This window comes from Solanum lycopersicum, chromosome 10, assembly GCF_036512215.1.
Source record: "Solanum lycopersicum chromosome 10, SLM_r2.1".
NCBI lineage: Eukaryota > Viridiplantae > Streptophyta > Magnoliopsida > Solanales > Solanaceae > Solanum > Solanum lycopersicum.
In genome coordinates this window covers 51394109-51414614 of record NC_090809.1, presented here as the reverse complement: position 1 = coordinate 51414614, position 20506 = coordinate 51394109, and the positions used below count along the sequence as shown (strand labels likewise).

The window sequence follows — 20506 nt, the reverse complement described above, 5'->3', positions numbered from 1 at the left end:
GCCAAAAAAGTTATTAACCCAAAAAATTGCAGTAAAATGATCTCCAAGTGACCATCCGCAAGTAATTGCAAATGTTTTGAGGATATAATTGTTATGCCCCGAGGCAATCCCTAGACACGACATGATGCTTTGAGCCACAAGTAACCCCTAGCTCACCTCATGACATAGTATCACACTAAGAGTAACAAAATCAACACAACACTGAGAAGTACATGCGGAAGCTAAAACTGAGAAATATCGAAATATGCCCATAATACTCAGAGTCTAATATCTAAGAGACAACATAAAACATGGCTGAAAGTTAACTGACTGCCTCATAGCCTCTACTAACATGAGTTGCTAGGACAAACCCCTAGCTAACTCTAACATGTTTGGAAACTGGAAGTAATTACTGAAAAAGAAATCATAAGTGATGTCCTCGAGGAGATGAGGACTCACCAACAACGGTCCAAGCTGATACGAATAGCACTAACCTTGAGCTACATATGGAGCATCAAAACCTATATTATAAAACAATATAGACAAAAATGTATGTGGTCATTACTTGAAATGTACTGAGTATATGAAGGAATGCATAATAGTAAAGGTAGAAACACCGAAGAGTAAACTGAGAATTTAAAGTGTAGATATATATCAAATGATTTACATCTGAAAACAACTAATGTAACATCGTAGAAAAGGCAGGAAGCCCATTACCTTATGCTTAATAGGAAGGAACTCTACATTTTCAGACATACTGATTGAGAATCTCATCTATCGGCGTATATTTAACATCCGGATAAACCTCTGATGCCTCTACTCCAAATGATGGTTCGATTTCAAAATTAGTGTTGTCACCCTTCACAAAAGCAGTGTGATAGATCGATAGTCCCACGTTCAATGGAACCGAGGCTTCTGCAAGAAAAACAATTACATTGAGACAACTTTAGCTTATGTTGACTGATAAAATATCACTTAGATGATGGTCTAATTAAAGTGAAGATCAAGAGCACAAGGCCTTCACCTTGTATGTTCTTGAGAACTTGTTCCTCTGGTACATATATTCTTTCAAGGTTCTTTCCAGTTTTCTTCTCCCACGAGGATACCAACTCGTTTAACGTAATTATATTCTGTGGAGGTTTGATGTAGAGGATTTTGTTAAGTGTTTTTGGATCATCAACAGCCTTTACGGTATAGGTAGCGATTTCTTCTTCCTTGTTAAAAACAGCTGTAGATACAAAAGGAGTTCAATGACTGTAGGAAAATGTGTCTTTCAGTTACTACTAGGTGATAGATGCTTACAAGGAAGTATGTACTTTACTGAGTTTACCTTTAGTATTGCCATCTCCTAAGATGACAACTTTGTCGTTGGGAGGACCTGCAGCTCCAGGCTGTGCCAAATTTGGAATAGAATTACCAGCAAAAAAGAAAGTGGCCACATAAGTGAATGGTATTCCTTCAGCCTCAACAACGCGACGAATTTGAGCTTTAGTATTAAATGCTGTTTTAGCAGGCTCGACAGCATGGACACGATCTACATCGTTCCCAAATTCAGAGGGAAAGAATCTCTGAAAGCAAGAGGCTATAATTTAGAAGTAGTTATTTTGCTAATTCAAATCAATATATACTGAATCAGTTGCAGAAAATAAAATCGCAGCAATATTTAAACAGTAAATAAACCTCATAATTAGTCATATTACTCATATACACACAGATTAAAAGGCTAACAGATCCCAGAATTAAGCAATTCCAGGCACTATAATTTAAAACAACACAAAAGGTACAGCAAAAATCAAATTCACCTCCTGTTATCTCAATTTACGCAAATAGAAGTTGAAAGCAATCGATTTACCTTGACATTGCCAGCTTCTTTGATAGCAGCAATAATCTTGACCTGATCAGCTAAAAGGGCATGACCTACGGTAGAAATCACAACATCCACTTGCTTTATCGCCTTCACCAAACTCTCATGATCATATAAATCTCCCTGTATTTAACCACCGGTTATCACAAACTCAAAATTATCACTCTCCCAAAATCGCACAACAAAAAAAAACACTAACAAATCAATGTGATAGTAAATAAACAAAAAAAAGTTACAATTCCAGAAATTTGAAAAAACACGTACAACGGTTTTCACCTTTTTACTCCAAATCACTCACAAAATTCAAATACAACTACAATTTTCAAATATCATTTTTGGGCTTCAAAAACAAAAACTACTGTATAAAGCATGACCAAATGTTACATACATGGAGGAAAGTGACGCCAAAACTTTTGAAAGTATCGATGAGTTTGGTTTTGGTAGGATCGAAAAGAGTGGATTCTCTGACGAAGACAAATGTATTGTGACCAGCTTTAGCACTAGCTTCCACGATGAACTTTCCTATGTAGCCAGTACCGCCGATGAACAGAATCTTACTTTTTCCGGCCATTGATTTTGTAAAACTGGTAAAAAGCTTTTATGATGGAGAGGAGTAGAGAGTCAATTGTTACTCTTAACACTCAAAATGGCACGCTTTTATAATTGCCAGTAGTCATTAGACAGAAAAATTATGGATTACTTTGAATTAATTACAGAAATGTATGGAATTAGCTTGTTGGAGAGTTCATGAATATGTCCAAGTTCAGAAATATTAGATTTTAGGCTTAATACGTTGCAAGTTTCCCACTAAGATGTCTGGAATCAAGACTGGTCAACGGACCGGAACCGGGTCACCGGACCGGAATGAACCGGTATCGGACCGGACCGGAATCCGTTGACCGGAATTTTGACCGGTACCGGGATGAACCGGACCGGAATTACCGGAATGGTTCATCGGTTCCGTCCCGTTCCACTATATACCGGGACGGAATCGGAATGAACCGGAACGGACCGGGATGGAACGGGACGGGATTAACGGGACGATATTTTTTAAATTACGAAAATATAATTTTTTTTATTTTTTAAGTATAAATTAATAGTTTTTAAATTTATACTATAATTTTTAACTTAAGTTTATTTTAAAGATATTTTATTAATTTTTTTTTATTATTGTTAAGTTTGCAAGTAATCTAATAAAGTTTTCAAAATTTAAATCTTTTGAAGTTTATACTTTATAAGTTATTACTTATATTTATTAATATTTATTTTATAAGTTATATTTATAACTTGTATCTTGTAAATATTAAATAAATAAAATTTGTAATTTTAAAAAAGTAAATTAAATTATAAAAATTAAAAAATATCAATTTAATTTATTTAAATTTGTAACAAATTACAATTTCAATTTACAACTATTAGTAGAGTACATAGCTTACGCAGCCACCTTCTAGGAAGGGTTCTGTTTCAACTATGTCTGGAATGTAATACTAATAGTTGTATAGTCCCGTAAATCCTCTTTCTAACTCCGCTAGGGATTGATTGTGATCAACTTCTGGTCTTGGTAAAGCTCGTTGACGATCTTGAATTTCGATGCCATCGTCACTACCACATCCAATAGTTGAATCTATGAAAAGTTCAAATTGACTATCTAACTTTGGAAGTCCTTGATTTCTACGCTCAGCATTTATCCAGTCTCTAAATAACACTGATATCTCCAGGCTGTCTTCTGCTAACGAATATCAGTGGTCTCCAATTTGAAATCTTGCCGCGCTGAAAGCTGCCTCCGAAGCTACTGATGATCCTTGAATTGCAAGCACGTCCTTCACCATCCTACTAAGTTTTGGATATTGAGCTCCACGATTTCTCCACCAGTTCAATAGTTCCGGTATACCATTATCGTTTGTAATATCATCTGTACCCTGTTCAAGATATTTAACAAATTCACATTTATTAGAAGAGTCAAGACCAAGTTTATGTTTCACTCGTCCATGAGCACCTACTTGATTTGTAAACGTTTGAGGATTTTCAACATTATCTAAGAATGAATATTTATCATACATTTCTTTTGCAAAGTATTTTATACTATTTTGACATGTTACCAAATCAGGTTCTTCTTCAGGTTGAATATCTAAATTCTGATAAATGCATTCAACTAAAGCTTTTGTACCATATTCTTTATATTCGGGGTTGAAAAGAAGTGCAGTTAAATAAATTTGAGGAATAGGAAAAAAATATTTTTTAAATTTTGTAATCATAACTTCAATAGCAGAGGTGAATAAAGTATTTGTTTTATATTCAGAAAAAATAGATGAAATCTCACATATGTGTATTAAAATTTCAGAAATAGTAGGATAATATATTCCAGAAAATTTTTTAGTAGCATCATAAAATGATTTCAAAAATATTCTAAGTTCATTTACTTCATCCCAATCACTATCATTAATTTTAAATTCAGGATAAGCATTATGATTATTAAATAGCGTAGTAATAGGTTGTCTATATGCATAAGCAACTTCAAGCATATCATAAAAGGAATTCCATCTAGTTTTTACATGCTTCGGAACTTTTCTAAACGGAAGTTTAAATGCATTACAAAGTTCTTTAAATTGATTAATTCTACTACTACTATTCATATGAAAAATATAAAAACAAGCATTATCAATTTTGTCACAACTATTTTCAAATAATTTCACACCGTCACTAACAACCAAATTTAATATATGCGCGGCACATCTAACATGAAAAGCATATTTACTAATAGGACAAAGTCTAGGTTCTAGCAAATTAATAGCATTTAAATTAGCAGAGGCATTATCTAAAGTAATACTAACGACTTTATCACAAAGACCAAAAAAATCTAAAATTTCCAACACAGTAGTAGCAATATAAATTCTGGTTTTTTTCTTTTGACAAATTTTATAACCAATAATTCTTTTTTGTAAATTCCAATTATAATCGATCCAATGCGCAGTAACAGTTAAATAATCAAAACCATTAGGACTACGACCCATATCAGTAGTAATAGCAACTCTACAATCCATTAGTTCAAAATAGGCACGTAAATATTGACAATGTTTTTCTTGAAATTCGAAAATATCTCTTTTTACCATGCTTCTTGATAAACCTTGAAAACTAGGATTATATGTTTCACGAATATAAGCAATAAAACCCGGATATTCTCCAAAACTAAAAGGTAAACCACAAACAACAACCATTTTAGCAAAGTTTTCACGATCACGATCCTTGTTATAGGTTCGATGTGTAAGAGGACCACTTGGGTTCGAAGTATTTAACTCACTTTGAACCATATTTGATCCTCTAACCGATTCTTCAACATTACAATTTCCACCAACTTCAAGAGAAGACATATATGCAAACCACTCTTTACTATGCTTGTTAATCAAATGTTTTTTTAATCCCCCCGTTGAACCTCCCGTCCCACCAGATGTATATTTAAAATGTTGTTTACAAAGATTACATATACTAAAAGTTTTTTCTTCATTCAAATAACAAAATTTCCACACATGTGATTTTAAAGAACGTTGTACCTTGGTCTTACCTCTAGTTGGAATAATAAGGGGACGAGTAGTTCCAACCGGAGGTGGAGCTTCAATACCCATACTATTGACTGTATTGAGGTCGGCGGCGGGGCTAGTCGGTGTATCATCTAAATCTACTTCTTCATCTAAATTTAATTGTTCATCCGTTTCCACTTCTTCATTTTCTTGATTAATACCATAATATCTTTCATAGAGTTCATGGGGAGTCGGACTATCTGAATTAATATTTATAGGACCGGGACGGGAAAAACTAGTTTCATTCACATGCGTAAATTCATCTGTATTTATTCTAACAAGAGGAATTTTAGATTTAGACGAACTAGCACCTTTGTTAGTTTTTTTAACTAATTTTTTTACTGATTCTACTAGACCTTTTTTACTTCCACTTTTTTTAGAAGACTCCATGATATAAAATTATAAATTATAAAATACGAAACTTAACAAGAACAACTTACAAGTTAAATAATAAATACAAAAAATAAATATAAGATTAGAGAGTGGAACGAAGTTACCAAATGTTTGTATAAGAACAAACGATTATAATGAAAATTAAAATATTGATGTCGAAACTTGAAATTTGAAGAAGATTCCTCCTCCGAAATACACCAAATGACCAAATGATATAAGTTATACTTATAAATATGAATGTAATTTGGAAATATATATTCTCTCAAATACTCAGATTATATTTGTAAGTTGTAAACTTGTAAATAAAATTTTTTTACACACAACTCTAATTTATACAACAAAAAAACTAGCCGTTTTAATTTTTCCGTTTGGGGCGGGGGGGTGGGGGGGGCTGCACTGCAGCTGCAGTGCTTTATGCAGACTGCAGTCTGCAGGGGCGGGCAGGGCGGGCAGGGGCGGGATTTTTGAAAAAAATTTAAATTTTAAAATATAATTTATAAAAAATATAAATATAAATTATATAAAATATAAAATATAAAAAAATTAATATATATTAAATAAACCGGACCGGAACCGGAACGGACCGGACCGGAACCGGAATGAACCGGGATGAACCGGTACCGGTACACCGGTACGAAACTACGGTTCCGTCCCGTTCCGTGTACCGGTTTAGAATATCCCGGCCCGTCCCGTAGGCAACCGAAACGGGACGAACCGGAACGAACCGGAACGGTACCGGTACGTCCCGTTCCGTTGCCCAGTCTTAGTCTGGATTAACTATATTTTTCAGATGTTTTTAATTTTAAGCAATTTTTAATTTCTAGAAGAGTGTGATAAAAAAGGGAAAAAAATTAAAAGTAAAAAGTAGGTTGTAACTATCTACTTTTGACTTTTAAGTTATTTGACAAAAAGTTTATCCAACATTCTCTTAAATTTTATTTAGACAGATATTTCAATTGAATATTTGAAAACATGATAAGTTCATTTTTACTGGGTATCTTCAATTCAAATTTTGGAAATTTTTTTATGTGATTTCGTATGTTCATTATAGATTATTGAGTTTGAGACCAATTTGTATAATTAAAAAAAAAGACATATTTTAAGCGGTTAATTTATCTATATAGTTGATATTTAAGAGCACACACAAAAGAATTAAAATTTGAATCGAGAGTGTTACTAGGAGCACTTTGTTATGTGTTCAGTCAGATGTTCAATTGAAACATGTCATAATTCAAGAGTCTAAATAATTTTTTTTGCGAATTTGGAGAGATTGTCAATATGTTAAGCTCTTCATTTCATCATCTTCCATGTTATCGATGTATTAAGTCTAGATGTTAAGCTCTTCATTTCATCATCTTTCATGTTATCGATGTATATATTAAGCCTAGATGTCAAGCTCTTCATATCATCGTCATCCATTCATTCAGTCACTCACTTCATATACTATACAAGCAATTTTATTTTAAAAGTTACATAACCACCATTTCTCTATGAGACTATCTTTTTATCTGATAGAGGAATAACTAAGAGGTATTAGGGGTCTTGAGGAATAGCTCATATGGACATAAAGGGGACTAATGTCAGAATAAAGAGGTTCGAAGAAATCAATTTTTGTAAGTAAAATTTCATTACCAAATGAACAATATATATCATTATCACACTCGCAGCCAATTAATACCATCCTATATATCTGTTATGAATTTAACTTGAAATTTAGTAGAACAATAACTAAACTAAAACACAGTCAATATTTGTGGAACCGTTTTTGATTATCTGAAAGTGAAACTAACAATCTAACAATAACTCAGCTAATTTACAGAATTGAAACAAAACTAAATAAAAATAGCAAGACGAAGCTCCTTGATCTCAATTTGAAACGAAAGAAGAAGAAGATAGGATCAAAACAGAGTTGAAAAGAAGAGAGAAGAGACAAGGAAAAAGTTGAGAATTATCGGCTACAAGTTTCTTTTCACGTCTCCACTCTTTCCCTCAATGTGTATATGATAACCTGTCGACTAATCTCAGACGTTGAACTTCATTTAGCTACTTTTAATCCAGACCCTTTATTATTTGCAATTCACTCCTTCCGCATCTCCTACATTAACTAATACTCCTTCCACTACTAACTTCTATTGGAAAGTAGCTGAAGTTGTTACACATTGCCCCATGGAAAACATCCTTGACCTCAAGGAAGGGTGTCGAAGTCCAGAAACTTGGCTTTGAAATCTGCATAGTCCTCCCAAGTTGCTTCTTCATGTGGAAGATTTGACCATTGAACCAAGACCTTCAACCCTGCCACATTACCTGTACGAACCATCTACCTTTGCAATATTTGGAGAGGCTTAACAAGAAACTGGCCAACTGCATTGGTAGTAGGCAAAGTGGTCTGCACTACCACTCTATTGCCAATTTTCTTCTTGAGAAGTGATACGTGAAAAAACAGGATGGATCTTGGACTCGATCGAAAGAGCCAGTTTGTAAGCCACCTATCCTACCCTCTTGAGAACAACAAAAGGACCATAGTACTTGGACCTAAGCTTGAGGTTCCTTCCCAATGCTAATGAAGTCTGCCTGTATGACTGGAGTTTGAGGAACACTAAATTACCCACCTGGAATTCCCTTTCTGTTCCTCTCTGATCTACATGCATTTTCATTTTCTCTTGACCTTTTAACATATTGTCCAGGAGGAGTTGTTGAAGTTGCTGTCTCTTCATGATTACATTTTCAACTGCAGAGACTGCAGTGTTAGGCATAGAGCCGATAGCCAAATGAGGAGGTTTATAACCATAAAATGCTTCAAACAGAGTGCATTGAATACCACTGTGAAAGTTTGTGTTCTACCACCATTCAGAAAGAGGCAACCACTTCCTCCACTGAGTTGGTCTATGAGAGATCATGCATCTGAGGTAGTTTTTGATGCACTTATTAACTCTCTGAGTATGTCCATCGCTTTGAGGGTGATAGGCAGTGTTGTAGTGCAACTGAGTTCCCAGTAATCTAAATAATTCTGCCAGGAACTGGTCAAAAATATATTGTCCCTGTCGAACACAATGGACTCACGCAACCCATGAAGAGTATGTACATGCTTAAAGAATTTGGTTGCTATTGTGCCGACTGTATAAGGGTGGGATAAGGCCATAAAGTGTGCAAACTTGGTCCTCCTAACCACCACCACTAGAATTACTTCTTTTCCTCTCGACTTAGGCAGTCCTTTGATAAAAGTCTAGCTTACATGCCTTCATGCTTGATCAAGAATGGGAAGGGTTGTAATAACCCTGTATAAGGCACATTCTCATCTTTACTTCGTTGACACACATCACAGACCTCCACATGTATTACCATTTGCCTCATTTTAGGTCAATAAAACACTTGTGCTAACCTTTTATAGGTACCTAACTATCCAGAATGACCATCAACATGTGAGTCATGAAAGACGGTGATCAGTTGGTGTCTTAACCCACTAGTGTTGCCCACATAAACCTTGCCCTTTCTTTTTAGAAAACCAGATGAATAATGGAATAGATTAGGACCCAAGTGAGCCACATAGAACTCAGATATTAGTGCAGTGACTTCAAGATCTTCTTCATAGCTTTTATGAATTTATTACACCCAAGTAGGCATCATAGCACAAATAGATGACACACCTGCTAAGGCATGGAGAATGCTGCCTTCCTTATCCTCAAATTGCCTAGATAATGCATCTGTCATCTTGTTCTTAGCACCCTTTTTGTACTATACCTTATAGTCTAGACCAAACAGTTTAGTTAGACCCTTTTATTGCACAACAGATGTAACTTTTTGCTCCAGGAAATACTTTGGGTTGTGATGGTCGATTTTGACCACAAGGTGCTTATATTGAAGATATACTCTCCATTTGTCTATAACATTAAGAACTGCCATGTATTATTTCTCATAGATGGATTTCCCTTTATGCCTAGGAGCCAAAACTTTACTGAAGTAAGTTATGGTTCTACTGCCTTGCATAAGAACAACACAAATTCCGGTTAAGCTTGCATTAGTCTCAACAATAAACTCTTTAATATAATCAAGTAAAGCCAAAACATGAGTAGTGGACATGGCATGTTTCAAAGATATAAAGGCTTGATCAGCCTCTTCATTCCACCTAAAAGCATCCTTTCTCAATAAATCTGTTAGTGGCCTGCAAAAAATGTCATAGTTGCAGACATACTTTCTATAATAGCCCGTAAGCCCCCAAAAATTCTAAGTTCTCGCAAGGTGGTAACGGTAAGCCACTCACTCATAGACCAGACCTTGCTTGGATCGGTAGACACCCCTTCAGAAGTATTAATATGTACTAGATACTCCACTTGTGATTAACTAAATGAGCATTTAGATCTCTTATCATACAACGATTGTTTTCTAAGCACTTCAAACATAGCTTTAGGTGAACTGCATGGTCTGTACGAGACCTACTATACACTAGTATTTCATCAATAAAACTCCAAGACAAACTTTCTGAGTAGGGGCCGAAATACCTGATTCATTAGTGCCTCGAAGGTTGCAGTTGAGCCCAAAGGGCATTACCTTGAACTCATAATGACCCACATGGGTCCTAAATGCAGTTTTGAACACATATTCAGGCTTCATCTTGATCTGATGGTATCAGCTGGCAAATCCACCTTTGGAAAAATCACAGACTCTTGTAATTCATCCAATAAGTCATCCACTATTGGTATAAAGTACTTATCTTTAATGGTTATTTCATTTAGACCCCTATAGTCCACACAAAACCTCCAAGTTCCATCTTTATTCTTAACCAACAAGGCTGGTGAAGAAAAAGGTAACTGGCTGCATTGGATGATTTCATTACTGAGCATTTCTTTATTTGTTTCTCCAGTTGTTCCTTCTGTAGTAGTTATATTTGTAAGGTCTGAGAGATACTGGTGATGTGTATGATCAAGGGAATAGTATGACCAAGGAATCTTGCAGGTGTCAAAGATTTGGGTTCACCAAACACATTAGTGTAGTGAGACAGTACCTCTTGTATTGAACTATTCACCTCTTCTACAACTTCATTACCAGTAGCTTGGAAAAGGAACAAATGAGCCATAATGGTTTGGCCCTTCGAAAATACTTTACTCATAGTATTACCAGTGATCATGCTAATCTGACCCTCGTCCGAAATTGACCTTAAAATCACCTTGTTACTTTTTCTCCCAATGGTCACACATTGTTTCTCATGGTCAAACTTAGTAGGGTTGTACTTCTTCATCCAGTCATTACCTAATATAACGTCATAAACCCCTAGCTTGAGGATTCGCAAGTCTTCCACAAAGATTTTGCTCCACATTTTCCAAGTAAATTTAGGGCACCTGGAATTGCAAACATAATTGCCATCAGCAACAATTACTCTGATTGGTTGCACATAACAAGACCGATAACCAGTTTCCACTACAGTTAACTCATTTACCCAGTTGTGGTACTGCCAAAGTTGACTAAAGTGGAAAGGGCCCTCTTTTTTACCCGACCTGCAACCCGAACGGTATTGACCCCATTACAATTTCCCGACAGAGCACTAAGACATAGAGCCTCAGTATGTCAGCTTCAAGATCAGCAGTCACCTCAACGTCCACCTCATGCGGATCATCTAATTGCAGAGGTAATACTTCAGAACCACCAGAAATACATTTTAATTGCTTTATTCTACAGGTATGACCTGGAGTGTACCTTTCAACACACCTAAAACAGAGTTGATTAGCCTTTCGATGTTCATACACTTTAGAGCGGAGTCTGAGAGGTGCAGGTTTCTGAGTGGTAGGTGTTGATCTAGGAAACATAGATTTATTTGCATTAAGGACATATCCTATCATTTTGGGAGGCACTCTATTCTTCTTCAATGCGGCCTCGATTGCTTTTTCTTGCATCCTAACCTGTTGAATAGCAAAACTAAGGTATTAGGCTTGAACATTTTCACAACAAATTTAATCTCCTCTTTGACGCCTCCAATGAAGTTAGACAAAAAGTTTAATTCATTTGATGCAAGGTTTCACATGATCATTTGAGCCTTTAGATCTTCAAATTTTCGTAAAAAATCCTCAACTCCCCCAGTTTGGTTGAGTTTGTTAAACTCTTATACCACATCTTCCATCAGAACATCTCCAAACCTATCACAAATTTCCTCTCTTAATTTTCCCCAAGTAACTGGACCTCTACTCAAGGAATTATACTAGATCTTTGCATCTCTATTCAAGTAAAGGGTTGCACCCTTGACTTTCTAGGCATCATCAATTCTATAGATATTGAAGTGACGCTCACACTTACAAATCCATACCTTAGGATTGAAGCCTTCGAAGCTAGAAAGCTCCCGTTTAGGGGTAGGAACATGTATCAGATTGGGTCGAGCCGATCGAGCATCAGAAAGAGGAATGATCCTATCACCTCTCGCCTGGCCATGCTTCATGACATTAATACGCTCTAGTAGAAGCTCTAAAGTACTCCGAATTCCATGATAAGTGGTCGTCAAAGGTTGTTGTCCATTCCGGAATTCGATTAGCAGTTCATCATGTTGGGCTAACTTGTCGTCCATACTTCGCATTTTAGTGCTTTCAGCCATAAATGACCAACAACAGTTGTGGAAGCAGTGACTCTGATACGAATTGTTATGAATTTAACTCGAAACTCATAGAACAGTAACTAAACTAAAACATAGTCAATATTTGTGGAACAATGTTTGATTATCTGAAAGTGAAACTAACAATCTAACAATAACTCAACTAATTTACAGAATTGAAACAAAACTAAATAAAGATAGGAAGATGAAGCTCATTGGTCTCAATCTGAAACGAAAGAAGAAGAAGGCAGGATTAAAACAAAGTTGAAAAGAAGAGAGAAGAGGCAAGAAAGAAGTTGAGAATTGTAGGATAGTAGTTTCTTTTTCACGTCTCAACTCTTTCCCTCAACGTGTATATGATAACCTCTCGACTAATCTCAGACGTTGAACTTCATTTAGCTACTTTTGATCCAGGCCCTTCGTTATTTGCAATTCACTCCTTCCCCATCTCCTATATTAACTAATACTCCTTCCACTACTAACTTCTATTGGAAAGTAAGCTGAAGTTGTTACAATATATGAATTCTGAACTTTTGCTTGCTTGCCTTTACAATGCTCATTTGCTTAACTTATCTCCTCTTCCAACCTTGAACCTCCCTATTGATACTTCGCCAATAGAAATCTTCTGCCATACATGAAATACTTAGGTTGATCCAAGTATCTTCTTGTTAAACATTAAACCATAAATTTCAGCAATGAATGGCCTAACTCATAAGATGAATTTAAAAAAGCTTCTTCCTTTTGATTGTTCTAAAATCAAAACTTAATTTGTCAATCACTCTCATAAATTGCTGAGAAGAGAAATATGCCTTCAAAATTGGTGAAAATAGTTCTTAAGTTTCTCTCTTGAAAATGAAGGATAGGCATTCCAATTCGTTCACAAATAATTTCTTGTACATTTATGTTTGCGATGACTATATACAAAGCAAAAGGTCAAATAATCTTTAGAGTTTAATCATATATACTTTTTATAATGGATTTTTTCACCAAGTCAACTTTACATTACATTTTCAAGTGGGATAGCAATATTGGTAAAAGAGTCAAGGTCTTGACAAACCAATTGAAAGGAACATATACAAGGAATACCATCTATTATAAAATCCAATCTTTTACATATTCAAAGTAAAGACTGGGTCAAATATGTAGCTTAAGTATCAGATATCTATAACACAACTCACAAAATATGTAGCTTAAGTATCATATATATATATATATATATATATATATATATATATATATATATAACACAATTTTATCTATCTTCAATTTTAGAAGTATCATATATCTATAGCACAATTTTATATATCTTCAGTTTTAGAATCATATTACTGAGAAAAGAAGTAAAACATTAAACTTTCAATAATTCTAATTATTTTGGAAAAGGTACAACACAAATTATGATAATAGTCAAGATAATCTTTAAGTAGTTATTAACACCCTTATCTAATATTTACACTAATTATGGAGTAATGTGTTGGGTTTTATTTGCCCTGATTTCTTACCATAAATAGGTTTTCCTTTTAGGAAAAGGTTTTGAATTGACTATTCTTTTTTGGTAGGAAAAAGTTTAGGACTCTATAAATAGAGGCATGTTCTTTCTAACTTAATTAGCATTCACAATGTACTTTTAAGGGCTTTGAGAGTTTTGGTTAGAGGGAGAATTTGTGAACCTCTCATGTATTCCGAGTGAATTGGTTGAAGTTGTTTCCCTCTGTATTTTGTACTCTCATGTTTATAGTGGATTGCTCATCTCCTTTGTGGGGGTAGGTCGATTGACCAAACCACGTTAAATCTTTGTGTCTTTTGGTATATTTCTCGTTGTCTTCTTACTCGTGGTCTTTCGAGGTTTGCTTTGCTAGCTTCCGCGTTTACACCTGCTTATTTCCCGGTCCTAACATAATGTTTATATATTTTGATGAAGGAAAAGGATGAAAAGTATAAGAGAAATAATATAGAAGGAATAAAGTTACCTCAAGAACATAGTGCTATGAAATCTCTATATTCTATCAATTTCTAGACATAATCATCTAAAACTATTATTTTTGACAATATCATTTTTTATGATAGTTGCTTCTTTAATATTTATCTATTATTAAATACCCTATCACAACATTAAAACATGATAGCATAAAGAATAAATATCATGATATCAATAATATAAAAATTTGATCTATAACATAAAATACTAATGACCCTCTTATCGACTATCATAGATCAAACGATACAAATTTCACAGTTTATAATAATAAATTTGCACATTGCGCACATAGTATACTAAAAGTGAAAAACTCTTACAGTTTGATTACTAAAATATTTTTTTAATAAAAATGTATGAATATTAATAATGATAAAATGATGATAATTATTAATTAAAGACTGCAATATATTTATCAAAGTTGTGCCTTTTCTTAATTATTGCATAAATAACTGATTTTTATCCATAAAAAATTTAAGTACCCTCCTGAGTAATTACCAAAACAATTCTAAATAACATAATGGAGCTGTATATTTTACTGTCGAGTATCGAACATTAAAAAAACGTGTAAAAAATTCCAGCCGTAGAAATTATTTTGTTTAGCTGCAAGATGTGGACAATTGTCTTTATCAATTGGCACATAACCAACAAAAATTGGTGGTACCAAAAACAAAGACATGCATAATGTTTCAATTTATCCATTTTTGGACACTGTGAGGTCTAACTGTAACTTTATGTGCAAGTGCAAGACAGTGCTTTGGGTTATTGTGAGCATTTTATTATAATTATTTTTTATTAAAGTTGTCACGATAAATCCAAGGTATACCCTAGGTGTAATATGGTATATAGGATCCTGAGAGATCCCACACAAACCACTAAGCATGCATAAATAAGATAATAGAAATTTCGAGAGAATATAAAAGACTAGTAATACCCTTCATTCATTTGCAACATGCATCACCTCAAATAATTTCTGCAACTCTTCCACAAGATTCTTTAGGTCCTCAGTGACACTTGAATTGGTGAAGTCTGGAGGATTCATCCTTAAGAACTCACGAATCCTGGATGTATCAGTCACATCTTGTCGATTCCCTCTTTGCCGACCAACTTGATTGGCACCACCACTTGACTCAACATCCAGATAGCATCCCGGAATTCAGCATTAGTGACCTCTCCTTGGGGTTGCACTTTTGGTGCATTGGGAACCCCTTGATTCTGAGGATTAAAATTCCTCCTAGTGGGATGACCTCGAACAACTTTTCGTCGAGGCATGATCTGAAGATACATGCAAACACGAATTAGAACGTAACTTTATAGAGTTAAATTCTATCACATGAGAAAGCGTATGAAAGATAGGAATTGTTTCATAAATGTCTCAGCCTCCTGATTATAGATGTTGCGCACTTCACACTGCTAACTAGGAATCTATAGACACGACTTCATAGACATTCTAGGTTTTTTAAACAATGGGCTCTGATACCAAGTTTGTCACGCCCCAAACCTACACCCCGAATGCGAGTGACAGTCGAGAACCATTGCTGGCACCAAGAGAACCCTTGACCTGACTCAACTCTCAACAGAAGACTTACTCAACATAAGATGAACTCAAATATAAAGCTTTAACTCAAATGTCTCATATGATTAACTCATATATTATAATATTTAACTAGCCAGAAATAAGCAACTCAAGTTTTTAAAACATTTAACAAAATTAAATAACAGACTTCTCAGACTCTAATGTCTATTTTATGAAGCCTCTAAATGACAAAGATGAAAGTCGGGACAAGACCCACGACATCCAATCAAAATTGAAAAGTAAATGGAATTCTTCAAAAGCAAGGAGGCTCACCAAAGTTAACTCGAACTGCAAGTGGTATCAACGAAGCACCTGTTAATGACCTTGGTAAACTCTATTTGCATCATGAAACGATACAATTCAAATGACAACAATACATTGAACTTACGAGCATGTGAGAGGAACATAATATAACCTGCAATCTTGAATTGATAAAAGAAAATCATATTTACCTCAGCTCAACTTGAGTCAAGGATATTCAAGGACTAAAAGATACTCAAGAACTCAGAAGTATTCAATTTAGTTCAATATAAAAGCAATAATAAGATGAATTACAAAGAAACCTTTAAAACAATAATTTGTGACTCAACGTATTTAAAAATACAATAAAACTCCTTTACTATTAATTTAGAGATTCTCTATCGATAACCATCACTATGAGCTATCTGATTATATGACGTCTCACCCATCGATAACCATCACTATGAGCTATCTGATGGTATGATGTCTCGCCCACGTTGTCAGAATTGTCCTATACATTTTTGGAGTACAGGAAATCATTAACTAAGTGGATCCACTAATGTATACTTAAAAATCAATAAGGAATCATCTAAAAGGTATATGACCCTTTACCCATGTTGGAATACATGGTTTATGAGGACTTTGAGTTTTCTGAACTCGTCCCGTATCAGTGCTCAATACTACTCCCAATAATATAAATTGTGCTCATATATTTAAAAACGTTTACTTAGCCTCGTGCTTTGAGATTATTACTCTAAAGGTTCTCTTAAAAGAGACGGTGCTCAAAACTTCTCATAAACTTATTTGAATCAAGGTTTCCTCTCATTTTAAATGAAAAAATATTTTCTCTTGGGAATACTTAGTTCACACATATCATTTTGAAAAATGAAACTCTCCTCAACCTTATACTCAAGTGCTTAAGTCTTAGACAAGTTCTAAAAGTTTGCAAAAGATTTCTGAAATGACTCAGAAGAACTCCCTCGAACTTTACTCTTGACTCTATCTTATATATAAAAATTGTGAATTCAAGAATTATTGATTGGATACACATATTTCTCAATGATTAGATGTAGTTTGGATAGTTATAATCGGCAGGAGAGTATGGGTATATTTTAAGAGAACTTAGACGAAACAAACGACTGAAAATCGATGGGGAAGGCGACCATGGCGCATTCCTGGAGTCAGCCCAAACATCTGAAACCCAAATATGACACACTGCTGGCACGCATGCCACACCCTCTGACTCATCTAGAGCGTGCCGCGCCACCCCCTCCCCAGATTTTTTGGACGAAATTTTCTTCCTCAAATTTTGCCCCAAATCATCTAGAATCAATCGATTTCTTCTAACTCTCTTAGATTTGTATACCAACATAAGTAAACGAAAATATACTAAAAAACAATTCTCAAAATCATAGCATTTACCTCAGAAACTAACCGAAAACACAATAATCAAGATTTAAGAATGAAACTAATCAAGAACCTCACATGGATTATCATGGACGAAATTTACTAAAGAAACTCATGATTGGAGTGAGGATGAACGAATTAACAAAGCTTAGATACCTCGTTAGGACCAAATCTTCATCGAAATCCCTCTATAATTGCAAGAAAACCTTGTGCGCTTGAACCTTTTTCCTCTTTCTTCTCTTCTTGAACTTCTCTCTAAAACTCTAAGCGTATTTTAGAATTGAAAAAATGATCTAGGTTAGATTATACCCCTAAAATATTGCTAAAAACGTTGAAATCTTATTCTGTAAGAAAAGACCAAATACCCCTCTTTAATTCCGATGAACTTTCCTTAGTTGGACAGTCTTAATTCAAACAGGCAATCTCCATCATTCAAACTTGAAATTTAGCAAACTCGATAGCGTTGGAAAGACGAATCAAAGATCTTTCATTTGATATCTCATGATCCACCTAAATTATCATGTGCTGAAAGTTATGGTCATTTGAAGTTGACCCAAAACTCATAATTTAAGACTAACTTGCCCAATTCTTAATTTAGATCTTTCTAAATTCGAGTGTTACAATATCTTCCCCTTGAAAACATTCGTCATCGAATGAGTCGCTCTAATTATGACTAAGGTTGGCAACTCAAACACCCAACATACAATTGAACACAACATAGTATATTAATTTAAAAAATGTTCTACAAAATTCATTACCTTGGTCTGAAATTTCTCCAGAAGTAAAGAGATGTGGATATCTCTTCTTCATATTCTTCTCAGCCTCCCAAGTAGCTTTCTCTAAAAAACTGATACCTCCACAAGATTTGAACTAATGATACCTCCTTGGTTCTCAATTTGCAAACCTGATGATCAATTATATCAACGGGTATCTCCTCATAAGATAGGTTGTCCTTAACATCAATATTCTCAGTAGGTATTATAAGTGAAGCATCACTCATACAGTTCTTCAACATAGAAATGTGAAACACCCAATGGACTAATACTAACTCTAGCGGTAGCTCCAACTCGTAATCTACATCGCCAATTCTCTTGTATATCCTATAAGGACCAATATATCGGGGAAGAAATTTTTCTTTCTTACCAAATCTCGTAACACCTTTCATGGGTGACACCTTCAAGTAGATCCAATCATCTATCTCAAACTCCAAGTCTCTTCTCCTAACATTAGTGTATGATTTTTGAAGAATTTGCGTTGTTTTCGACCTTTCTTGAATGATCTTTACTTTCTCTATAGCTTGATGAATTAAGTCTGTTCTTATCAACTCAGCTTCACCAACGTTAATTCATCCAATAGGAGATCTACATGTTCTAAATATTTCAAGTCAATTATTGTGATCTACATAACATTCTTTTGACTGAATTTTTAAATATATAAATTTTATTTTTGAAGTTTTACTATGTGTGAATTATGATCAAAGTTTAGAACTCTCAAAATTTTAATTATATCACATAAATTAAAAAGGAGTAACTTAGTATGGTATCGAAACTTTGAAATATCGTATTGAACTATACCATGCCCACCCCTATCTATGTGTATATGAAGACAATATGTAACTATTTAAAACTATGGGTGTGTTTGGTATGGAGATAAATGTTTTTCATGGAAAATGATTTCCAGAAAATGTTTTCCTGGAAAACAAGTAGATTTTGGACTTATTTTCTCATGTTTGGTTGGTGAGTAGAAAATATTTTCCGGAAATAATTTTTAGTATTTGATTTACGAACGAAAAATGTTTTTGAGAGACATCTTTTATTTTTACTAGAGTAAAAAATAATTTATGAAATTGAAAATATTTTAAAATAAAATTATTATTTTTTTGGGGTGGTGGTAGTGGTTTGGGGGGGGGGGTAGTGGGTGGGGTGGAGGTGTTGAAGTGAAAAAATAAAAATTTGAAGTTGATAGTATTTTAAAAAAATAAAATTAATTTTTTTTTGGGGGGGGGGGGGGGGTTGGGGGTGGGTAGGGGGCCGATAGGGGGGGTAGGAGTTTAAAATTAAAAATTTGAAGTTAAAAAAAATTAATAAAGAAAAATTACTGTTTTGGGAGGGGGTGGCTGGCTGGTGGGTGGGTGGGGAGGTCAGGTATTGGGTGAAAAAAAAATTTAAAATTTTAAAATTGAAAATATTTTTTTAAAATTGACGTTTTTCCTAAAAAAAATGTAATTTGAAATTGGAGCAGAGTTTTGGAAAATGTTTTCCTTAATTTTTGAAGGGAAATCATTTCCTTAATTTTGAGGAAAATGAATTGATCTGGAAAACATTTTCCAAAACTTTTGTCCCAACCAAACATGGGAAAATTGAAAAACATTTTCCAGAAAATGTTTTCCTTCATACCAAACACACTCTATATGGAGAATTAGTATGGTAGGAATGCTTATGTTATTAAGTAGTTCTTTTCAAAAAATAATAATAATAATAATAATTACACCTGTTGGTTCATTCAATTTATGTAACACAGTTGAATTTCGAGAATCAAATTAAGTTATTCTTTGGCACCAATTTTTTTATTAGGTGTTCTAAATATTTAAAGTTAATTATTGTGATGTATAATATTCTTTGGATGGAGGAGTTTTTGAATAAATAAATTTTAAACTTACATAAATATACTATAATAAAAAAATATTTACCATTTATAGCAATAACATTTTTTTTCAGTTGACCACTTTTAATTCATTTATAATACAATTTTAATACATATTACAAATATAAATTTATTATTCAAATATAATATAAGTTTTAATGATGGATAATATATTTATCACACATTTTAATACACTTATAATACAATCTGACAATCTTTTACCAAACAAACATAATATATTTCAAAAACAATTATAATTCAAATATATTGCATACATAATTCA

At 34.1% G+C, this 20506-nt stretch overlaps 1 protein-coding gene across 1 annotated transcript; it reads right to left on the bottom strand.

Moving 5' to 3' along the window:
- Positions 1-222: 222 nt before the first annotated feature.
- Positions 223-2602, bottom strand: LOC101265178 (isoflavone reductase homolog). Its single transcript, XM_004248664.5, has 6 exons — positions 2232-2602; positions 1832-1966; positions 1310-1547; positions 1004-1207; positions 697-894; positions 223-500 (listed from the first exon to the last, which is right to left on the bottom strand). The coding sequence occupies exons 1-5, from the start codon at positions 2412-2414 to the stop codon at positions 728-730; spliced, it is 927 nt and encodes a 308-aa protein (XP_004248712.1). The 5' UTR covers positions 2415-2602; the 3' UTR covers positions 223-500; positions 697-727.
- Positions 2603-20506: the final 17904 nt, after the last annotated feature.

What these genes read in the sequence shown, in the direction of transcription:
- LOC101265178 (XM_004248664.5), bottom strand. Translation starts at nt 2,414, where the DNA reads ATGGCCGGAAAAAGTAAGATTCTGTTCATCGGCGGTACTGGCTACATA. An exon ending in AAGAAGCTGGCAATGTCAAG is followed by an intron (nt 1,548 to 1,831) that starts GTAAATCGATTG and finishes TCTTGCTTTCAG; the next exon opens with AGATTCTTTCCCTCTGAATT. An exon ending in AGTTCTCAAGAACATACAAG is followed by an intron (nt 895 to 1,003) that starts GTGAAGGCCTTG and finishes TTTTTCTTGCAG; the next exon opens with AAGCCTCGGTTCCATTGAAC.